Source organism: Pezoporus occidentalis, unplaced genomic scaffold (assembly GCF_034315485.1).
Source record: "Pezoporus occidentalis ecotype Australia unplaced genomic scaffold, CSIRO_AGI_Poc_V1 ctg59, whole genome shotgun sequence".
Classification (NCBI taxonomy): domain Eukaryota; kingdom Metazoa; phylum Chordata; class Aves; order Psittaciformes; family Psittacidae; genus Pezoporus; species Pezoporus occidentalis.
Genome location: NW_026915932.1, coordinates 3,936,408 through 3,954,628, shown reverse-complemented (window position 1 = coordinate 3,954,628; position 18,221 = coordinate 3,936,408). Strand labels below are relative to the sequence as shown.

The 18,221-nt window shown below is 38.3% G+C and overlaps 2 protein-coding genes across 4 annotated transcripts in view; one reads left to right on the top strand and one right to left on the bottom strand.

Annotated features, from left to right (window-relative positions):
* COL4A4 (collagen type IV alpha 4 chain) overlaps positions 1–2,562 on the top strand; it is a 68,116-nt gene extending 65,554 nt beyond the window's left edge. For both annotated transcript variants that reach the window (XM_062638911.1, XM_062638910.1), the window contains 2 exons: positions 576–862; positions 1,480–2,562. In XM_062638911.1, the coding sequence (XP_062494895.1) occupies positions 576–862; positions 1,480–1,743 (551 nt within the window). In that variant the 3' untranslated portion in view covers positions 1,744–2,562. The remainder of the gene's footprint in view (positions 1–575; positions 863–1,479) is intronic.
* Positions 2,563–8,702: 6,140 nt separating this feature from the next.
* Positions 8,703–18,221, bottom strand: part of RHBDD1 (rhomboid domain containing 1) — a 46,225-nt gene continuing 36,706 nt past the window's right edge. For both annotated transcript variants that reach the window (XM_062638908.1, XM_062638905.1), the window contains one exon: positions 8,703–11,110. In XM_062638908.1, the coding sequence (XP_062494892.1) occupies positions 10,992–11,110 (119 nt within the window). In that variant the 3' untranslated portion in view covers positions 8,703–10,991. The remainder of the gene's footprint in view (positions 11,111–18,221) is intronic.

Here is an 18,221-nt window from a genome sequence, read left to right as displayed (position 1 = left end):
CACTGTTGTCTGCCTGATGCACATTTTGCAGGACTGGCTCTGCAAAATCCCTCAATCCTTTTCTTGCACTTTGAGAGCCTCTGAAACCTTTCTGGAAGGCAGTAGAACAGCTGCCAAGATTTCCGCTTAGTGTACCGGTACCGACAGCTTGTCGCTCTGTACAAACTTTTTCTTTTTATCAGCACTGGCATTTGGTTTCTCACTGCTCCTGATAAGTCTGTAAACAGCCAATCTCCTCTTAAACAAGCCGCCACCTCTTGCCTCATTTAATTTTCAGCATTGGCACAGCTGAGAAATTTGCTATCATAACAGTTTCCCATGCTGACAAACTGCGTCATGTTTAAATACTGGATTGTGACAAATATGATTGGTCAAAGGAAGATACTTAATGGTAAAAAAAAGGTTTGTTTTCACTGTAACTGGCCATTTTGGTAAAGGTCTGGGGAAGTTTAAGATCTGTGAATTACATAACTCCAGTTAAGGTACAGAGTTTTGCAGCAACATTGGCCAGGATACTATTCTCAACTTACCTAGAAAGAAGGGGAGTAATTTTCATCATTTGTTATTTTTTTCAGGTCTGGCAGGATCTTGTCTTCCTTTGTTTAATACCATGCCATTTGCTTACTGTAATATCAACCAAGTTTGTTACTATGCCAGTCGAAATGACAAGTCTTACTGGTTGTCGAGTGCTGCTCCTTTACCAATGACACCACTCTCTGAAGAAGAAATACAGCCATATATAAGCAGATGTGCTGTATGTGAGGCTCCAGCCCAAGCAGTAGCAGTTCACAGCCAAGATCAGTCAATTCCTCCCTGCCCACGGAACTGGAGGAGTCTTTGGATAGGATATTCCTTTTTGATGGTAAGAGCTTGGGCACATGATCACATATATAGGTATCTTTCATATATCTTTTGTGCTCTAAAGAGTCAAAGATTTTCAGGTCTGGAAAGTAAACTATCCAATGGCTAGCAAACATTAAAGAAGAAAATTCATAAAAAGAAACAAGATGAGGGTTAGCTCCAAATTGCAGAACCTGGCTATAGCTATATATACTAAAGTCACAGCCTTAAACTACACACTTCTTAACATCACAAAGATTTTGCTTGCTTGTCTTTAATAAGTAACGGGATTTTCATGTGCTAAGACACACTTTTCAGAATTAGAGGTCCAGGTCTTTTGAGTGCCATTACCTAGTCACATTTCCAATAATTTAGGTAACAGCATCATTTAGAACCAACCGGGTTTTTCTTTAGTTTGATAAGTACCAGAAAATATAAATAAGCTGGCTCTAGACTTATGAGATTAACTCATTACAGAACAAATTAAGACTTTTCTCCAGCAAAGGAAGCTTACTCCAAGTTAAGATCACCAAAACCAGTGCAGTTAAAAGCAAATAAAGTCAGGAAAAAAAAGACAGATTAACATAATTTACCTATTTTTCGTGCACAGTTATCAAGTTCTTCCATTGTTCTTCCCAGCACACTGGATCTGGTGATCAGGGTGGTGGACAGTCCCTTATGTCACCTGGAAGTTGCCTAGAAGACTTCAGATCAGCACCATTCATTGAATGCCAGGGTCAGCGGGGAACATGCCAATTTTTTGCTAACGAATACAGTTTCTGGTTAACAACTGTGGTACCCGAATTGCAGTTTGCATCAGCTCCCCTATCAGGAACTCTTAAAGAAGGACAAGAGCAGAGAAAAAAAATCAGTAGATGCCAAGTATGCCTGAAACATGGCTAACAAGCAATACAAACCCAATTAAAACTAATTGAAAAGAAATAGTAGCACAGTGATAAAACAGGTGAACTTACCTGTGTGATGAATAGAAGAAGTGTTAGGTCAATTGTCTGAACTTGAAGCTACTATGTTTTGTCCATTTTTTTATTATTTTTTTTTTTTTGGTAATACACCACCAAAAAAAGAACCATCACCTATAAGATACTTATGGAACCATAGCTCTGGAGATGCTTTTTATTTTATAAAGCTTTGATTATGAAAATGTTTATAAGCCAAAGCACTAATCACCATTTGAAAAAAAATTAAAAAACATTTATGCCTCCTTCATTCAGCTATAAACCCAGAACTGCTAAATGTGTATTTCAATCATGGTGAAACTACTGAAAACACAGATAAATGGAGAATTCATTATGTGCAGAAAGGCCACAAATGCTCCTTTTACTACTTAAATGAGCTGCATTTTAATAGAATGGAATAAAACGTTTCCCAGCACTTTCCAGTTTGTGTTCACTAAGAGAGGTGCCCCAGCAAAAGGATTTTCAAGAAAACTAAGATCCACATCCAAGGGCCCTAATTCAAAGCAAACTCCCTCTGAAGCCATCACAACTACAACAGGCTGATCAGCCAATTTAAAGTTGGATACACAAACTCAAAGAGCAGGAAAAACAGACATTCCAGTCTCAGGCACAGGAAAATAAAACAGTCAGAGGTAAGTCCATTCAAGTGTAAATACATTCAGATGGTGCTACTTCCTTCTGACAGGTTGAAGACAAGATGGAATAAGGAGTAAGACAAGTAAAACAAGTAAAATAGATTTTTGAATTGGATTTGTGTTCACTTAACTTGAACAAGTACATGTCTTAAAGACATCTGAGAGAGTCAACAACACAAAGACCCAATAACTTAAATAAGACATTTCATGCCATTTTACCATCTTGTTCTTTTATTTAAAAATATCATGCAAACCAGTCATGTTTTCCTACTATTTTGATGCAGAATTTTTGCACCTGTGCCAGTTCCATTTTACTTGGTTCTGTAAGTACGTATTGCATAGGAGATATATTTTTAAGCCACCGGTGACAGGTTAAATATTGAATAGGTGTGTAAATTCCCATTTTATGCGTAGCTCACTCTGTAAGGCATTTGTCAGAAATACTGTACTAATTCAAATGAAATTATAGATAAATTGCCTAATACAACCAGACCAAAGTATAAAGCAGCATATGCTCTCATTCTGCAATTATTTTTCCACTGACTATAAGCAGAAAAACAATTGGTAAATTATTCATAGGGAACCTAATTATTAAATTAGGTGTGAAAAGGAATAGCTGAAATTATTCATGAATAAAAACACTCCTAAAGGCAATGGCCTTATGCTAGTGCTTATAGTCCAAATTACCCTTACTATTGTGTTCAAGAGCTTCAGCTCTTGCATAGGCCCAGTAAAGAAGTAAATTTTATCTTAACCAGCAGGCAGGATATTAATAGCAACACAGAAAATTATGGTGGTGCACTTGGAGGTCACTTGAATTAGAGCCATTTGAGGTGACCTGCTCTGGAATTAAATTCAGAACCTGTGATTTGCAATGTGGAGGCTTGCTCACCCCTCACCCTAGCGAACCGAGGCATTCACGTGGCTAGGAAGCAGGGAAGATGCTTGGCTGACTCATGGCAAATCCTCAGGGCAGGGGATCAGAATCTTCTCTCTCCTTCAAATCCCTCCACGTCAGGACTTCTGGAAGATAACTAGTGGAGGAAACATACTGCATAGCCTGGGTCCTGGCCTGCTGCTAAGAAATGCGGCAATTTTAGCTTCATTTTCTGTTCTTCCTAAGACAAAAGATGCACAGGCCCAATTCTGAAAGGATCTTTTGAAAATTTAATCTTTTGGTGTATACAGAACATGTGATACTAAAAGCAAAACTGACAACAGGTATCACTCATTTTATCACAATGGTGCTGCATTACAGAAATGGTGTTTTTAAAGTGTACTTTAAACTCATTTGTGTTTCCAGCGTTTCTGGATTTGAAGTCCATGATTCACATGCTAAAAACACCTGTCAGTATGAGCTAACAGAGAAGATGCGTAAACTCCAAACAGATAAAGTGTTTAGCTGGGCTTGTGAGCAAAACCAAACTTGCAACTTCCTACAACAAAAGCGCACCTGCCATGGGCCAGACCTGCTGCTCCCCCTGGTTGTCATGTGCCTTCCTATCGGCAACATCAGGTCGCTGGTTGCTGCTGATTTGCTGTGAAGCACTGGCTCTGGTTGGCAGCCAGGCACTTACCCAGCTGCTTCTTCCACACCAAGCAGGACAGGAGAGGAAACAGGAGGAAAAGAAGCAAGAAAACTCATGGGTCAAAAGACAGGGAAATCACCAAGTGCTGGTGTGGGCTAAAGAGACTCGACTCAGGGTATTTCATTTATTGCCAATTAGCATAAATATTTAATTACTGATTCAGGTTTTGGGAAACGTTGCCAAACCTTAAAAGACCTTTCCTCCCACTTTCTCAGGCTCAGCTTCACCCCAGGCTCCTCTCTGCCCCCTTGTTATTGGTACAGGTTCCTTCAGCTAGAGGTGGAGCAAAATGGCAGGGTGTGGGGTGGGAGGGGGTGTGGGGTGGGTGTGTGCCAGGTACAAAGGGGTTTCTCTGTGCTGCTCTTTCCTTCTCCTTTCCTGTGCTCTGACACTGGTCATCCATGGGCTGCAGTCCTTTTGAGGGAGTACCTGCTCTGGCACAGGTCCTCCAAGGGCCCCAGTCCCCTCAGGGATGTGCCTGCTCTGCCATGGAGTACCTACCTCCTCCAGACCTTGGATTCCTCAGATCAGAAAGCTGCTTAAAGACTCATTCCCAGAATTGCATTATTATGTGCAACAAGTTTAAGCAAAACCGAGGAATTCTTCCAAGGTAAACTCTTAACCAAACAGTTCTTTCCTACTTTGGCTGGTTCATAAGCACCAGAGAAAAACAAAGAAAAGTACAAAAGCAGACAAAACCAACAGAATTCTTCTAGTCCATACATGTTTTTGTCAGTGTTTAAAGTAAATTAGACAAACCTTTTATCCATCAACCCAAGTTGTTGTTTGAAAGAGATACCCCTAATGTCTAGGGGCACACTATTGAGGAAAACCTAAATTTGATCTGCATCAGGCCTTCTGCTCCTGGTACACAGCTGGAGATTGCCAGTCTGCAATGGCTGGGCAGCTCTCTGGGACAGCATGCAAGAGCACATCATCAGCCCTCAGCTATTCATTAGGTTTTGTCATAATGCAGACTCGGGAAATACAATTCACCCCATTCACCTGGGGACTTTATTTATTGTTGTGTCACAGTGACCACTGCAAATAACACCACTTTCCATTGCCACCCCAGCCTGGTGCCTGGCCTTCTGAGGTCTCGCAAGCAATCCTTCAATAGCTTTTCATTTAATTCCATATGCCATACATGAAGATTGCAAAGATGAGGGCTTCTGTTCTAACGCTTTCCATGCTTTGGAAACCTCTGAGCAAGAAAGACAAAAAACATTCAAGACCACAGGGAAGATCTGTAATGGAGAACAATCATTTGCAAGAAGAAGGACTGCTCCAAAGCTGGAGCAGCAGTCGGGCAAGGACACAGCCCCTCTGCCTTCACCCTGCAATGATAAAAAGTTTCTGAAAACTCTGACAACTTTCCAGCAGGTGAAGCAGTTGCTTCATCAAGATGGAGATCTCTTTCGTGACTGGCTCTTGTTCCAGAATCCGCATTTTCCACCTACCAAACAACAAAAACAACCCTCGAAATCCTGCCCACCTTGACCAGCTGGGAAATGAGCCTAAAGGGGAAAAAAACAAAATGACCATCAGCATTCAAACAGATACTGCCCCATATTCATGTTCAACCTGTTTTCTAGTCACTTCATCCAGATGTTCCACAAGGTACTGGAAGTTCACCTAGAGATGGTATTCCTCATTCTGGATTTCAGTTCTGTAGATACATGTAGCAGGGAAAAAGGAATGAATAATGTGTATTTTAATACAGTCAGAAGCCTCAGCTTCTGATATATTGTGCAGATTTATAAGACATTCTTTAACTTGCTCTGCGGGCAAGGAAAATTCAGGTTGACAGAAGTGGTCCACCCACCAATAGCTCTTAAATGATCCCTGTAAGTAATAGTTTGGTGAAGGACCTAAGGTAATGCAACATTCTGCACTAAGGCAATAACATTTACTGTTTTACCTGCTCAACTGCCCTGAAGAGAGAGATAATGTTTAACCTGCTCCAACGACTAAAGAAGGAAATTCCAGATTATCCCTAGCCTATTTGAAAAGTCCACTATCTACATGTTTAGAATTCCTTTCCTTGCATTCATTTTGCTGCTAATGAGGCCAATTCGTTCTTCTCAGTGGACAAGAGAGATGAACTTATCACTGTTCTCATGCAGCAGAAGACTGCTACCACATGGGTACTCCCATCTTCTCCTTTACTAATCCAATTGCTTTACCATTCTGAGCACATCATATAAACAAAATACCCAAGCCATATTACATTTGCATGGCAAACTACCTCCCAATTTTCACAGCTCCTGAAAGAACAAATGGGTATCAGCATTCATTACAAGACTTGGAACCTTTAGAAAACATGATATTCCTTTAGAAACAGTTCTACAATTGAAAGCTGAGAATTGTTAATATTTTCTTGCCCTCTGAAATCTGGTAACAAAGAAGAAATTACCAATTTATTTTTTTATACATAGTAAGCAATTAGAGGGTTACAACAAACACACAAAATGATTCTGCCCTCAGGTCTGCACACTCCTTCAGGAAACCACAGCACAAAACCAGAAATGTGTTAGCCAGCTGTTCTGTTGAATTGTGATTCAGTCGTTCACTGCTAAACAACAATTGTTACAATTCAGCAGTCACAGAATCAGACAGGAAAATGAACTGCAGCACCGGTTCCCGTCACATCACAACGACAGAAGAGGCAGCTGCACCTCACCTGGTTCTCCAGCTGCCGATTCAAATTTCACTCAGACTCCTCATGCAGGCTTCAGACACTGCACACCCATTAACTTCCATGGTCAGCAGGTTTAAAGGTTCAACAGCTCTTTCTGTATTTTAAGAGTATATCCACTTAGCATATATGGGTATCATAATCAAAGGCCGCAAGGGAAGTTACTTTTGACCTGCAAGCATTTCCAGTCATGCAATTACTACAGAGGAAAAAAAGGCAAATCATTTTGCCTTTATTTGATTAACTACCTTGGACTAACAATGCTCACAGCTGCTTTGTTCTTATCATCTGCAATTTAAGCTCCTTAATATATATCAGGTATACTCTCTTTCCTCTTTTGGAGCTATCAAAACTGGGACTTGCATCAGCTCAATCAAAATGGTCTCCTGGGAAGGTCTGTTTCAATAGAGAATTTCCTTCTCTGCCCAGCCACATCATCATTCCACAGACCTTTATATACATCACTTATTTGATGAACCAATACTTAAGCTCCGTTTTCCTTACCTGTATACTGTGGTATGGACAAGTTATATTTTATGGTCTTAAAGGTCTTTTCCAACCTAGCCGATGCTGTGCATGTCAAGAGTTAAATTCTCCCTTTCACTTGCAACTAAAACCGAACTAAAAAAAAAAACAACAAAAAAAAAGCCAAAAACCAAACCAAAAACCAACCAAAAACCACCACCCTCCAAAAAATACAACTTTTCTGAATTGGGCGTTCCCCTCACCCTTTATAACAATGGAGTTGAAGTGTTCTTAAGGCATATGTGAAAAACAAACTTAAAAAAATGGACCATGAAAATCCCAGGTTTCATTTGCACCAAGCAAGTAGAGAAACCTTGTTTGAGAGGCAGCCACCAAAAACAAAGCTTCAGGCAGAAATTCTCTAAGAGGAGGCTGGAACTGCAGAATCCATGTGCTCTTTCCCTTTATCCTTCTCCCTAGCACCAAGATGCCAATTTGAGGATGCACAACAGATTTGGCTCTCATTTTCTGCCTACGCTCCCCTAGCACAGGCTCTCCCACTGTGGTGCGGAACATGTGCAAATGCTGTTCTCAGTATTTTAAATGGCAGTTTATCCCCCTTAAGAGAAATGGTACTGCCAAGAAAAAAGAAAAACATACATACACAAGAATACACAATTTCCCCGTTCTTAGAGGGAAGAGAATTTTAGGAGTTAAACACACTCTTCTTTCATCACATCTTAATCCTGGACTGCAAGAAACCCCTATTTATTAGCAGTGATATGATGGGTCATTCAACCATTACATTTCAAGAATGTGGCTGTTAACAAGTCTGCTGATTAGGATTAATTAAGGGGGTGGAATTCCTTACACAGTACCTGATCACAGAGTTTAGAGGAAGTACGGGAAAAATCACAAGAACCCACAGCTCCCGCAACAAAGGAATCAAACTTCAGGTGCTGAAATATTTTATACAAAACTACTTTCCCTTAAATAACCCTTATTTTAAGGAGGGTTAGTCAGGCACTAAATGGCCTCAAAGAATACACAATGTGGAATACTTATCTACATACACTGCCCTTAATTTTTGTCCCTGGGGATATGAAGTGCAGGAGAGCATATGTTAGGAATTCATTTGCAACTTGCATCTACCATACATAGTGCTCTGAAACTAAACTGATGGGGGTTTTAATGGTAAAAATCCTACTAAGGAATCATAAAATAGTCTGAGTAGGAAGGGACTTTCAAAGGTCTTCTAGTCCAACTCCCCTGCAACAAGCAGGAATCATTCTGTTCAGGAACTTCCCAAATACTCTAAGTACCAGAAGTTACCCAATAATAATCCAATCCCAATACTTCCACAGTTCAAAAGAAGTAAAATTAGTCCCAACATAATCAATCTGCCTCCTCAGTATCACAAGTCTTCATTTCTAACAGTACTGAAGCAGCTCTGTCATTTAAAATATACACCTTATTAATTACTATAATGAAAACCAAAGAGTTTTAAATGTAAAAAAATATTTATTTCAATTTTACATAGAAAAAAGTCAAACCAGCTGAACAATTATTCATACCAACAATTTTTGTGAATATTTAATGACAAGTATTTCTAGCCTCACTTTACAAAAACAAGTGCTATTAAAACTGTAATCAGTTTTTTTATTTTACTTGAATATGTTTTTTCAACTGACTAAGGGCTCATCCAGAGGTTTTAAATCATTACAAATAACAGTTTAACAGACACAGTAAGTTACACTGAAACTTCTGACCACAGCATTAAAAGGTTAGTCTGAGGAACCGATGCTGCTTCCTCCTCATTTGCGTCGAATTATTACCCACTGAGAAAAATATGCAAACTGTATGGAGATTTTTATTACTTATTTTTAGAAAAGTTACCCTACTATAAAAGTATCTGCTGGTTTATCCTATGGCTATTGCATATATACAAAAACAACCAAGCCCAAGAACAGAACAAAAATTAGCTGTCTCAGAATATGCCAGAAAGCACTTTGCATAGTATTAACAGTGTTCTTACACTACCTGAATGAGACACCCAAAGTCACACTACAGCCGTGTCTTTTGGCTCTCAGAATCTCGACCCACAGAGTTTAACAATATTGTGCTGCTTCTTGGCATAAAAATCCACAATACATATATAAAAAGAATGGTAAAAAGGAGAATGACACAGGAGAGAGAACCGCTTGTGCATTTTTAAATAAACAAACGCTTCCTCTACAGACATTAGTTACGAACAAGAAGGTGTACTCTTTAAATATAGAGCATAGTAAAAATACTTGGTTTCAGGATTTTTTCTTTATGAAAAATACAGCACTTATTTACATTCAAACTGTAACTCCATAAAGCACAGGTTGGTGATGGCATGTACCTGAAAAGAAACCATTATATTGCTCATCCTAATGCTCTCAATCAGTGCTGATGAAGAAATTCCAACAGGTCTGCGCCAAAAGTCAGTAATCTAATTCTTGTGCAATCACACATCTTCAGGACTGAAAATAGTTATGGAGGAGTGTCCCTAATTCAGGAAGAATTTCCTTCTGAGAATAAAATGACTGGGCAAGAGCAATTTTTCACACTCATACTAGAACAGAAAGCCTTCCGGTTCATTAGTTAACATTACTGAGAAGGCAGATATGCCACATGCAGGACAGCCACTGTGACAAGCAGCAGTTGGGAGGGTCTGTCCAAAGTGACAGCTGAGCTCTCTGGTTTCCTATCAACTACTCAAGAGTTGAATAAAGAGAGCCTTTTACAAAATGACAAATTCAAGGTAGCCTATTTAGACAAGATTTCCACAAGTCTTCAGACTCTTAGTGCTGCTATTGGACATAATGACATACATATAAAGAAATAAAATTTTTAAGGCTGCATGAACATAGACAAAATACAATCTCCAAGCCTTCTTAACTCAGGAAAATAGATGCTTTGAAAAAGTCTAAGCTACTAAATAAATATATTCTTTGCCTGGCATATACACTTCCCTTTCCATAAAACTCCTAAGAAATTATTTCAACTCTGTAAAGGGAAGCTTTTTTTGATTTAAAGCAAATATTTAGAAAGGCTTTATTTTACTTAAATATTAAAAATAATTAAGAAATTTAGGAAATCATAAGTAGTTACAACCCTGTTTTATCAGGTACAGACCCCATATAAAATGGCACGTTTTGAGGAAGACTGCAACATTAAAGGTTGTATTAAATAATTCCTCAGGGTGAGGATAGTTGCAGCTAATTTTCAGCCAGTCTGGAAAACTGATGAAAAGCTTAAGCATAAAATCACATAATCCAGCTGTTGTCAAAGCAATCTTTTCAAGTGACACATGCCAATCCCAAAACCAGTTGGTCATCGTAAACACAGAAAAGTTCATACGGAAAAATTGCATAGTTTTAAAGTTATATAGAAAATTTGATGTTTTTGTGTCTGCTATGCATGAAGAAAAGGTGTTGTCTGAGAATACCAGCAGTCAAAAAGCCAAGGTTGAAGTTACACAAAAGAAGACAGCATGGTAAAACCACAGTTTTCTTGCAGATTTAAGGTGTATTATGATGGAGACGGACAAAGATCACATTTTGTTTCCTACCTCACACTTTTTATGCAAGCTCCAACTTTGAGCCTGAACTCACAAAACCCTCTGCAGTTTTGCAAACAGTAGTAAAAAGAAAAGGAAGATTACAAATGAATCTGCAGATTACAAATTAATCCACAATTTGGTAACTCTGAAGAGCACTTTGCAATTACATCAACACTTTGCAATTACATCATGCCAACTTCATCGTCTCTCAAACCTACGAAGCCTTTGCCTTCTTATTTCCTCTTCTGAATGCTGGTTAGGTGGAAACCAAAACCCATAGGGTCGCTGCTCATTATTATATGTTGCGCCACCAAAATCTACAAGACATAATGAAAAACAAACATGATGTTGTTCTGTAATATGAAAAAAAAGGCAAATTTATTCGGAAGCACAAAGCATTGCAACACAAAAGAAAACAGGGAGTTGAATGTTTCCAGTTCTGATGGTTTCAGGGCAATCACAACTTCCAGCAACTGCTCTGAAAGACAGTGGAAAAAAAATATCCCAAACAAACAAAAAAAATCCAAACAAAAAACCAAGCCACCATCAAAATCCCCACCCCCACCCTTCAAAACAAAAAACCCCAAACCAACAAACCACATCTAACAAGTATTAATCTGTTAGTTCACATTTTTCACAACCCTACTTTATACTGTAAACATTAAACTGTTGAACTAGCTAAATGGCCTCTGTATTTAATTTTCACAAAATAAGCTTTTGGTTTGGCTTTTAGTATTGGAGTCCAACATGTGCTGACCCATACCAGATGCACATACAACTCCCATCCTTAGTTGGCAGCAAGCACTTTCAGAAATAAACTACATGCGGCCCCTCAGTTAGAGGGAACTGTAGGCAAATTAAACTGAGAAGAAATAGCACACCAAGACCAACGTTCTCTTCCCTGGCACCCCAAGAGAAGACAAGAACAGGCTATTCCAGTAGCTCTCACAATTCACATTAAGTCACTGAGCAAAGAAACAATTAAGATTATGGTTACACATCTGCTCAACTAAAGGGCTCTGGGAAACACCGTTGTGTCTGCCTTCTAAGCACAGATACACTGTTAAGGACAAGCAAATTAGCTTTAAAGGTAACACCAGCCTTTGTAACCTCCATTATTTTTTAAACTTTCACCTCTGAATCTCATTTAAATTAGCAAAACAAATAGTAAGTCATGTACTATTATGTTTGTTTTCGAGATGAACTTCAAATACAGCTGTATCCTGTACCAGAAATCATGGCAAACACAGAAGGCCTGTTTACATGGCATTAAGTCAGGAAGTCGAAGTTAAGAAGTGACACTGTTAGCTTCCGATTCAATTACAAAGGCATTTTAGCTCATAGAGTACTCACCAATAAATGTATGATTTGGAGAAAATATTTAGAATATGTTCATAGTAGGGTTTTTTTGTTTACCAAAAAGTCACTCTTGGAAAATGCTTCCAGAGAGAGCTACAGATGCTCGAACTCTAACAGGCAGCACCGTTAACATGAATGTTTAGAAAATGGGATGCACTCATTTTTCAAATTCACATTAACATACAGGAAATGAACTTAATTTCTATCCCAGGATTTTATCTTCAGCTTCTCCCTGTGTCTCAGCTTGCTAGAGATAATTCTGAAAAACATTTAAGCTGTTACTCTGCCTCTGAAAGCGCTATGTTATCAGCTGACAAATGTTCGAAGTATTACAGAAAGCCAACATGGACTCGAAATCCCAGAGCTCGTCATGGGCCACATTAATCGCAATGCTTCTCAATTTTATGCTTTTTAAATGCAAGAGCAATCTCCTTGATTAAAAAATAAAAGTAATTGGTTAATATAGTCTGCAGCGTGAGCAGAATGGTTTCCTGAACAACAAAAAAATTAAGCTGAACTGAATATTCATTTACTACATTTGCCCTCATTTTACTTTCTTATCCATACAAGAAAGTTTGTTGGAAAAGAAAAAAAAAAAACAGTTTTTCTGTGTCCTACTGACCACAAGCTTAGAAAAAAACATAGGATTACAGAGCTGGGTTTTTTTTAAACTCAAAGATCATTAAGTTAGAAATTTAAAATACCCAGCAGCTTCACATTGGAAGACTCAATGCAAGGTAGACGTCAGACCCTTTCATAATAGGGCAGAAATGTCTAATTAAAAGGCCTGAGAAAGCACAATAAATCTTTTGAAGTCAACATTTATGAACTGCAGGTACAACCTGGAACACAAATGAAGGTATCTGCATGTATTTCCCTTATCATCTAAGAGTAAGTAAAGAAATTGTTAAATAACACTGAATTCATTACAACATTCTCAATGATGTTTATGTTGTCATGGCAACAAAATTTATGACAAAAATCATTATGATTCTTAATTTTTTTTTTTATTTGTATGTAATACCTGAGATGAATAAATGGAAAAGAGAATCAGCAAGCTAAGGGCTTTTCATAGTATTATTTATATATAATATCAATACTAATACAACATTAAAAAGCCTAATGTGTCTTTATATTGACTTTTATGGGTAGACTTTGAATACAATAATAGCAATAGCTGAAAGATAGAAATTTTGATATATGAAGAGTAATTTAATCATGACCCTGACTGCACAAAGGCTGCACCAAACAGGGTCAAAACTGTAGTGTAAAGCTGAAGTTATATTTATTGTTTTTTTTAATCCTCATAATTAAGAAAATATTTGCATTTTTTTAAATTCTTTTCTGTAGTGACATTTTCAATCAAATATCAAGGTTTTCTCATGAAAACATTTCTTTTTCTATATAGCATAACTGGTTAGTTTTTATTTAAGAAATCAGATACCACTTCTACAGTTAAAACAAATACTTGCAGAGTCTCCATAAAATACGCTCAACACTTCAAATATAAGATGTGCTTTAATAATCACTAGAAATAGAATCAGATGCTGTAAATAGACATAAAATGCTATTTTATGTTGAACCAAAAAAAAAAGACTGACAATGTATTTTGAAAAGCTTTACGTTCAAAAGAAGACACTTTACCTCAAACAATAGTGAAGAATGAAGTTGTCTGAATATGAAGGCTTAAATACATTTTTTTTAATACATATATATTTTTTAATTATCCTGTTACCCAAAATAGCCCCTTGACACTTTAATTACAATAAAAATATTTATGAATTAGCACTTTTACCTAACCAACACCTGGGCTTCTGTGCAAGAAACATCAGCAAAAAAATTTCAAGACTAATGGAATTTAAGATTATATTTGAAGTATTTCAAAAACCGCTGTAACACCAGATGACAGATCAAACCAAATAATATAGTACAAAAAAGTTAGAACACCACACTAACCCTTACACGGCATATTTTAAAATTAATTTTATTGTGAACTAGAACTGTGCTCTGTGAATAAAGAAGACCAAGATCCTCCACACCTTTCCTGTCACTCTGGTGGGTTTTGCAGGCTTTTTGTTACTGCAGTTTACAATTATAGGACTTTGGACCAAAACAAGATGTCTGTAATTGCCACTGGTTTAACTAAACCTGCATTAGTGCAATACAGATACAACTTTAATAACCATAAACTTTTTCATCCAAATATTAAGTAAATATGCCCAAAATACTGCAGTTATACATTACAGCACATTACTCTGAACCTACAGTCCCCTACAGGCATAATGTATAATGCACGAAGCACTGGTTCAAAGTTTACTCAGTATATCAAAACCTTGAATTTCATTACTCAGAGACACACAGTCTGAAATGGAGGTGACAACACTGATTGTCCTCACTTTTTAACATTTATTTTCCCCACTATCAAGAAGCAGCATCTCTCAGTTGAGAAAACTGAGAATGTTTTGCGCTTGGAAAAGCAGTCACACACAACTCATCAGCTTGGACTGCCAGTGCATCTGCCTACCCTCACTTCCCAGTCTTCCTTCAACACTTCATCTACATCAAGATTTACATGGGGAGCTGCTTGTACAGTAACCATAACATCAATTTTGGAAAGATGATTGCGAAACTGTTTATGCTGACCTATGAGACCATTTTTACTAGGTAAAAAACACCAAAACAAACACAGATTTTCAGATTGTTATTCAAATTTGCACTCTTGGACTAAAACAACACAGAAAAAACAAAAATACTGAGCAGATGTCTTCTCAAGTCGAAGGATACTATTAACACGGGGAATCTCTCAATAAACTAGAGTTTGTCATATTCTTTCTGTTCCAGTCAAGTTCCAAGTTTTGGATTTAAGTTACTGGCATGTTTAACACAGCCATTTAAAAAAAATGCAAGAAAGGCAGAAAGAAAAATGTATCATTATATAAGACTATCAGCCATACCTTATAGGAGACTGGAGACTTTGGACCGAAAATTCTGCACCCATTAATTATCCTTTTGGTTCTTAAGAGAAACTTCTGGTTTATAACTTAAGTTCTATTACCTGCTTTATTTATTTTTTTAATAAACAGAGTTTCACACTTGAAGCACTGTTTTGAAAGATCTAAGCATCTTGTAGAGAAGAACAAAAAAGCTAGAGAACATTACACACTGAGCTGCTTTAAGCAGTTCAGGGATGCTTGAGGAGCAATACAAATAATACAACTTGGAACCCATGCAGATCTATTCGTTTTAGTAAAGGATGCTCAAGATGACAGCTACAACTCTGCCACCTTTCTCTCCTCCTTCAAGAAATGAAACAAAAGGACACAATATTAAATTCACACATTTAATTATGTGCATAAGTCTCCATCAGCAAGCAAGAAAGTGATTAAATAATGACATCTTGGAGCCTTACACCATATCTTGGCAGGGAGGCAGCCAGCAGTGGGTGGGTGCTCCTGCCAGGTCCAGAGACATCGTTGGCTCACCCAGCAGCTGGCACTGGAGCTGCACAGGCCACCATGGAAATAAGGACAATCTCCAGCCTACAAAGTATTCTGCACTGTAAGCAGAAATAGGGTTATTTAGAAACAGATGGGCTCTAGAGAAACTGCTGCACTGAAAATTATGGAGTTGTTTATTGTCTGGATAGTTTGAAACCTAGGGATTATTTGCCAGCATCTAGCAGTTTCTCTGTCACACTGGGTTCTATCAAGAGGAAAGCAAAGTGAAACCCACTGGAACACAGATACCTTTTTCCTTCACTAAACCAGTCCTGAATTCAGAACTTGCTATACTGTATACAGTGCTTTGCAGCAGAACATCTGTCCCAACAAGAACAACTGCATAACCAACATCTTAACCCTGAAGCCAAACAACTAATACAGCTATCTTCTATGCAAGAATCCTCTTAAGTTTTGCCTTTTTATCAAATAAAATTTGTCTACTATTTTTCTCATTTTAGGCACCTGCAGCACCACACTATAACACCTGGACACACACAGTACATTCTTTGAGGCTTTTCACTGTAACAGCGATAAGCTTATAGCCCCCTGCACCAGATCAGCACTTCAAATACTGAAATGCAGTCAACCTGATGCACGATCTAGAAGAGCAGACAGGAGGAGGTGAAAAAAACCCTAACATTGTTAGCAACAACATCACTTAGAATATTTTGGTGGAAACGGCAAGCCTCCAAATGTAAGGGGAAGTATTAGTTTTTCTTATCAGTAGATAATAGGAAAAGAAAACCCAAGCCCCAGAATTGAAGACAACTTCTGTGCCATGAAGACAGCACTCAGGTAAAGGGGCATATTTGACATCACTGGAATTAGAAGTTCTAGCTACATGAATCTAAAATATAATTCAGAACTTCTCTTTTGAATACAAAATGTGAACCTCCATCCAAACTCACTGCAAATGCAAACAGACCACTGCACAAAGCAGCACACAGATTTCACAGAAACACCAGAGAGACTGATCTGTCTGTGGCACAGCAAGCCTTGCTTGACAGCAAAGCAAAACTTATTGAGCCAGATGGTAGTGCAAATGAGCCATCCATTTAGTCTTCACCTATACACTGCCCTCTAATCATCAATATCAGACGTAAGGCCAATTTGAAACATGCCATCCTGTCAGTGTAACAATACCATAGAATGTCTGTGAAGTGTGTGGTTTTTGCTCCCCTGCCTGAAATTCAACAGAAGAAAAAAAAATCTTACCTTACAGGGTGAGCCACGCAGACAAAGCCTCCACATGGGTTTTAAGTTCTGCTTGTAGTACAAGCCACAGAAGTGTAACATCAAACACACTCGCTTGATTTTTCCTCCTCTCTGAAATAATGGCCTTAGTTTTACATTAGATAATAAGGTTTGCACAACAGTTTCTGTAAGCTTCAGGAATAATCTATCAAGCTATCAAACTGTGAAAGTCTGACCGGCAGAATGTGCAATTAGGTGCTTGATAAATACTGATGCTGCTAGATAAATGAATGTAAGTGTAGGAAATACATAGAGATGGTATGACAAAGCAGGGCGCCTGCATTTCTTTTGCATACTGACTAGAACCTAGAATATTTCACTTGACTAGCTTACAGTTTTCAGCATCATTATCCTCCTGGTACTAGTCAACATGTTACCCATACAAACACCAAACTACACAAACACTTGAATGCCCATGCAAAGGACAAATTTCTCATTTCCAAAACCCTCTTACTTTTGTTGAAAATAATCATATAAATAACAGTTGTGGAGGATAAGTACAGACAAATGGTAATCTCTTTTTAACCGAGTACCATACAGCCAACTAAAAAGCAGAGAGCTCTGATCTGACAGAAAAGACTTGTCTGTTCCAAGAAGAGAGCCCTTAACAGATGCCTCAGATATAATAATTTAATGTACAAGTGTACACACAGATAATAGTGGCTTGATTTTCCCGGCCTTTGAAAGGTGTGAATGACAGGAAGCCTAGCCTTAGCACAGCCAAGGTTCAGGAAAGATATGGACCTATTGGAGAGGGTCCAGAGGAGGGCCACAGAAATGGATCAGAGGGTGGGAGCACCCCTCCTATGAGGAAAGGCTGAGAGAGTTGGGTTTGTTCAACCTGGAGAAGACTCTGGGGACACCTTATTGCAGCCTTTCAGTACTTAGAAGAGGCCTATAAGAAAGATGGGAAAAGACTTTTCAGCAGGGTCTGCTGTGATAGGATGAACAGTGATGATTTTAATATAAAAGAGGGAAGAGTCAGGCTGGACATGAAGATTTTTTCACAGTGAGGGTGCTAAAACACTGGCACAGGTTGCCCAGGGAGGTGGTAGATGCATCATCCCTGGAGATATTCAAGGCCAGGCTGGATGTGATTTTGGGCAACCTGATCTACTTGAAGATATCCCTGCACATTACAGGGGGGTTGGACAAGACCTTTGAAGGTCCCTTACAACCCAAATCATTCTATGATTGATATCTAAGTATTATAATTCACAGCAAGCTCACTGTAGGATTTCCTTTTCTTTTTCTGCTAATTGTGTTTTCTGCAGCCAGCAAAATGCTCAAAGACTGTTAGTTTGGGTACTTGCAA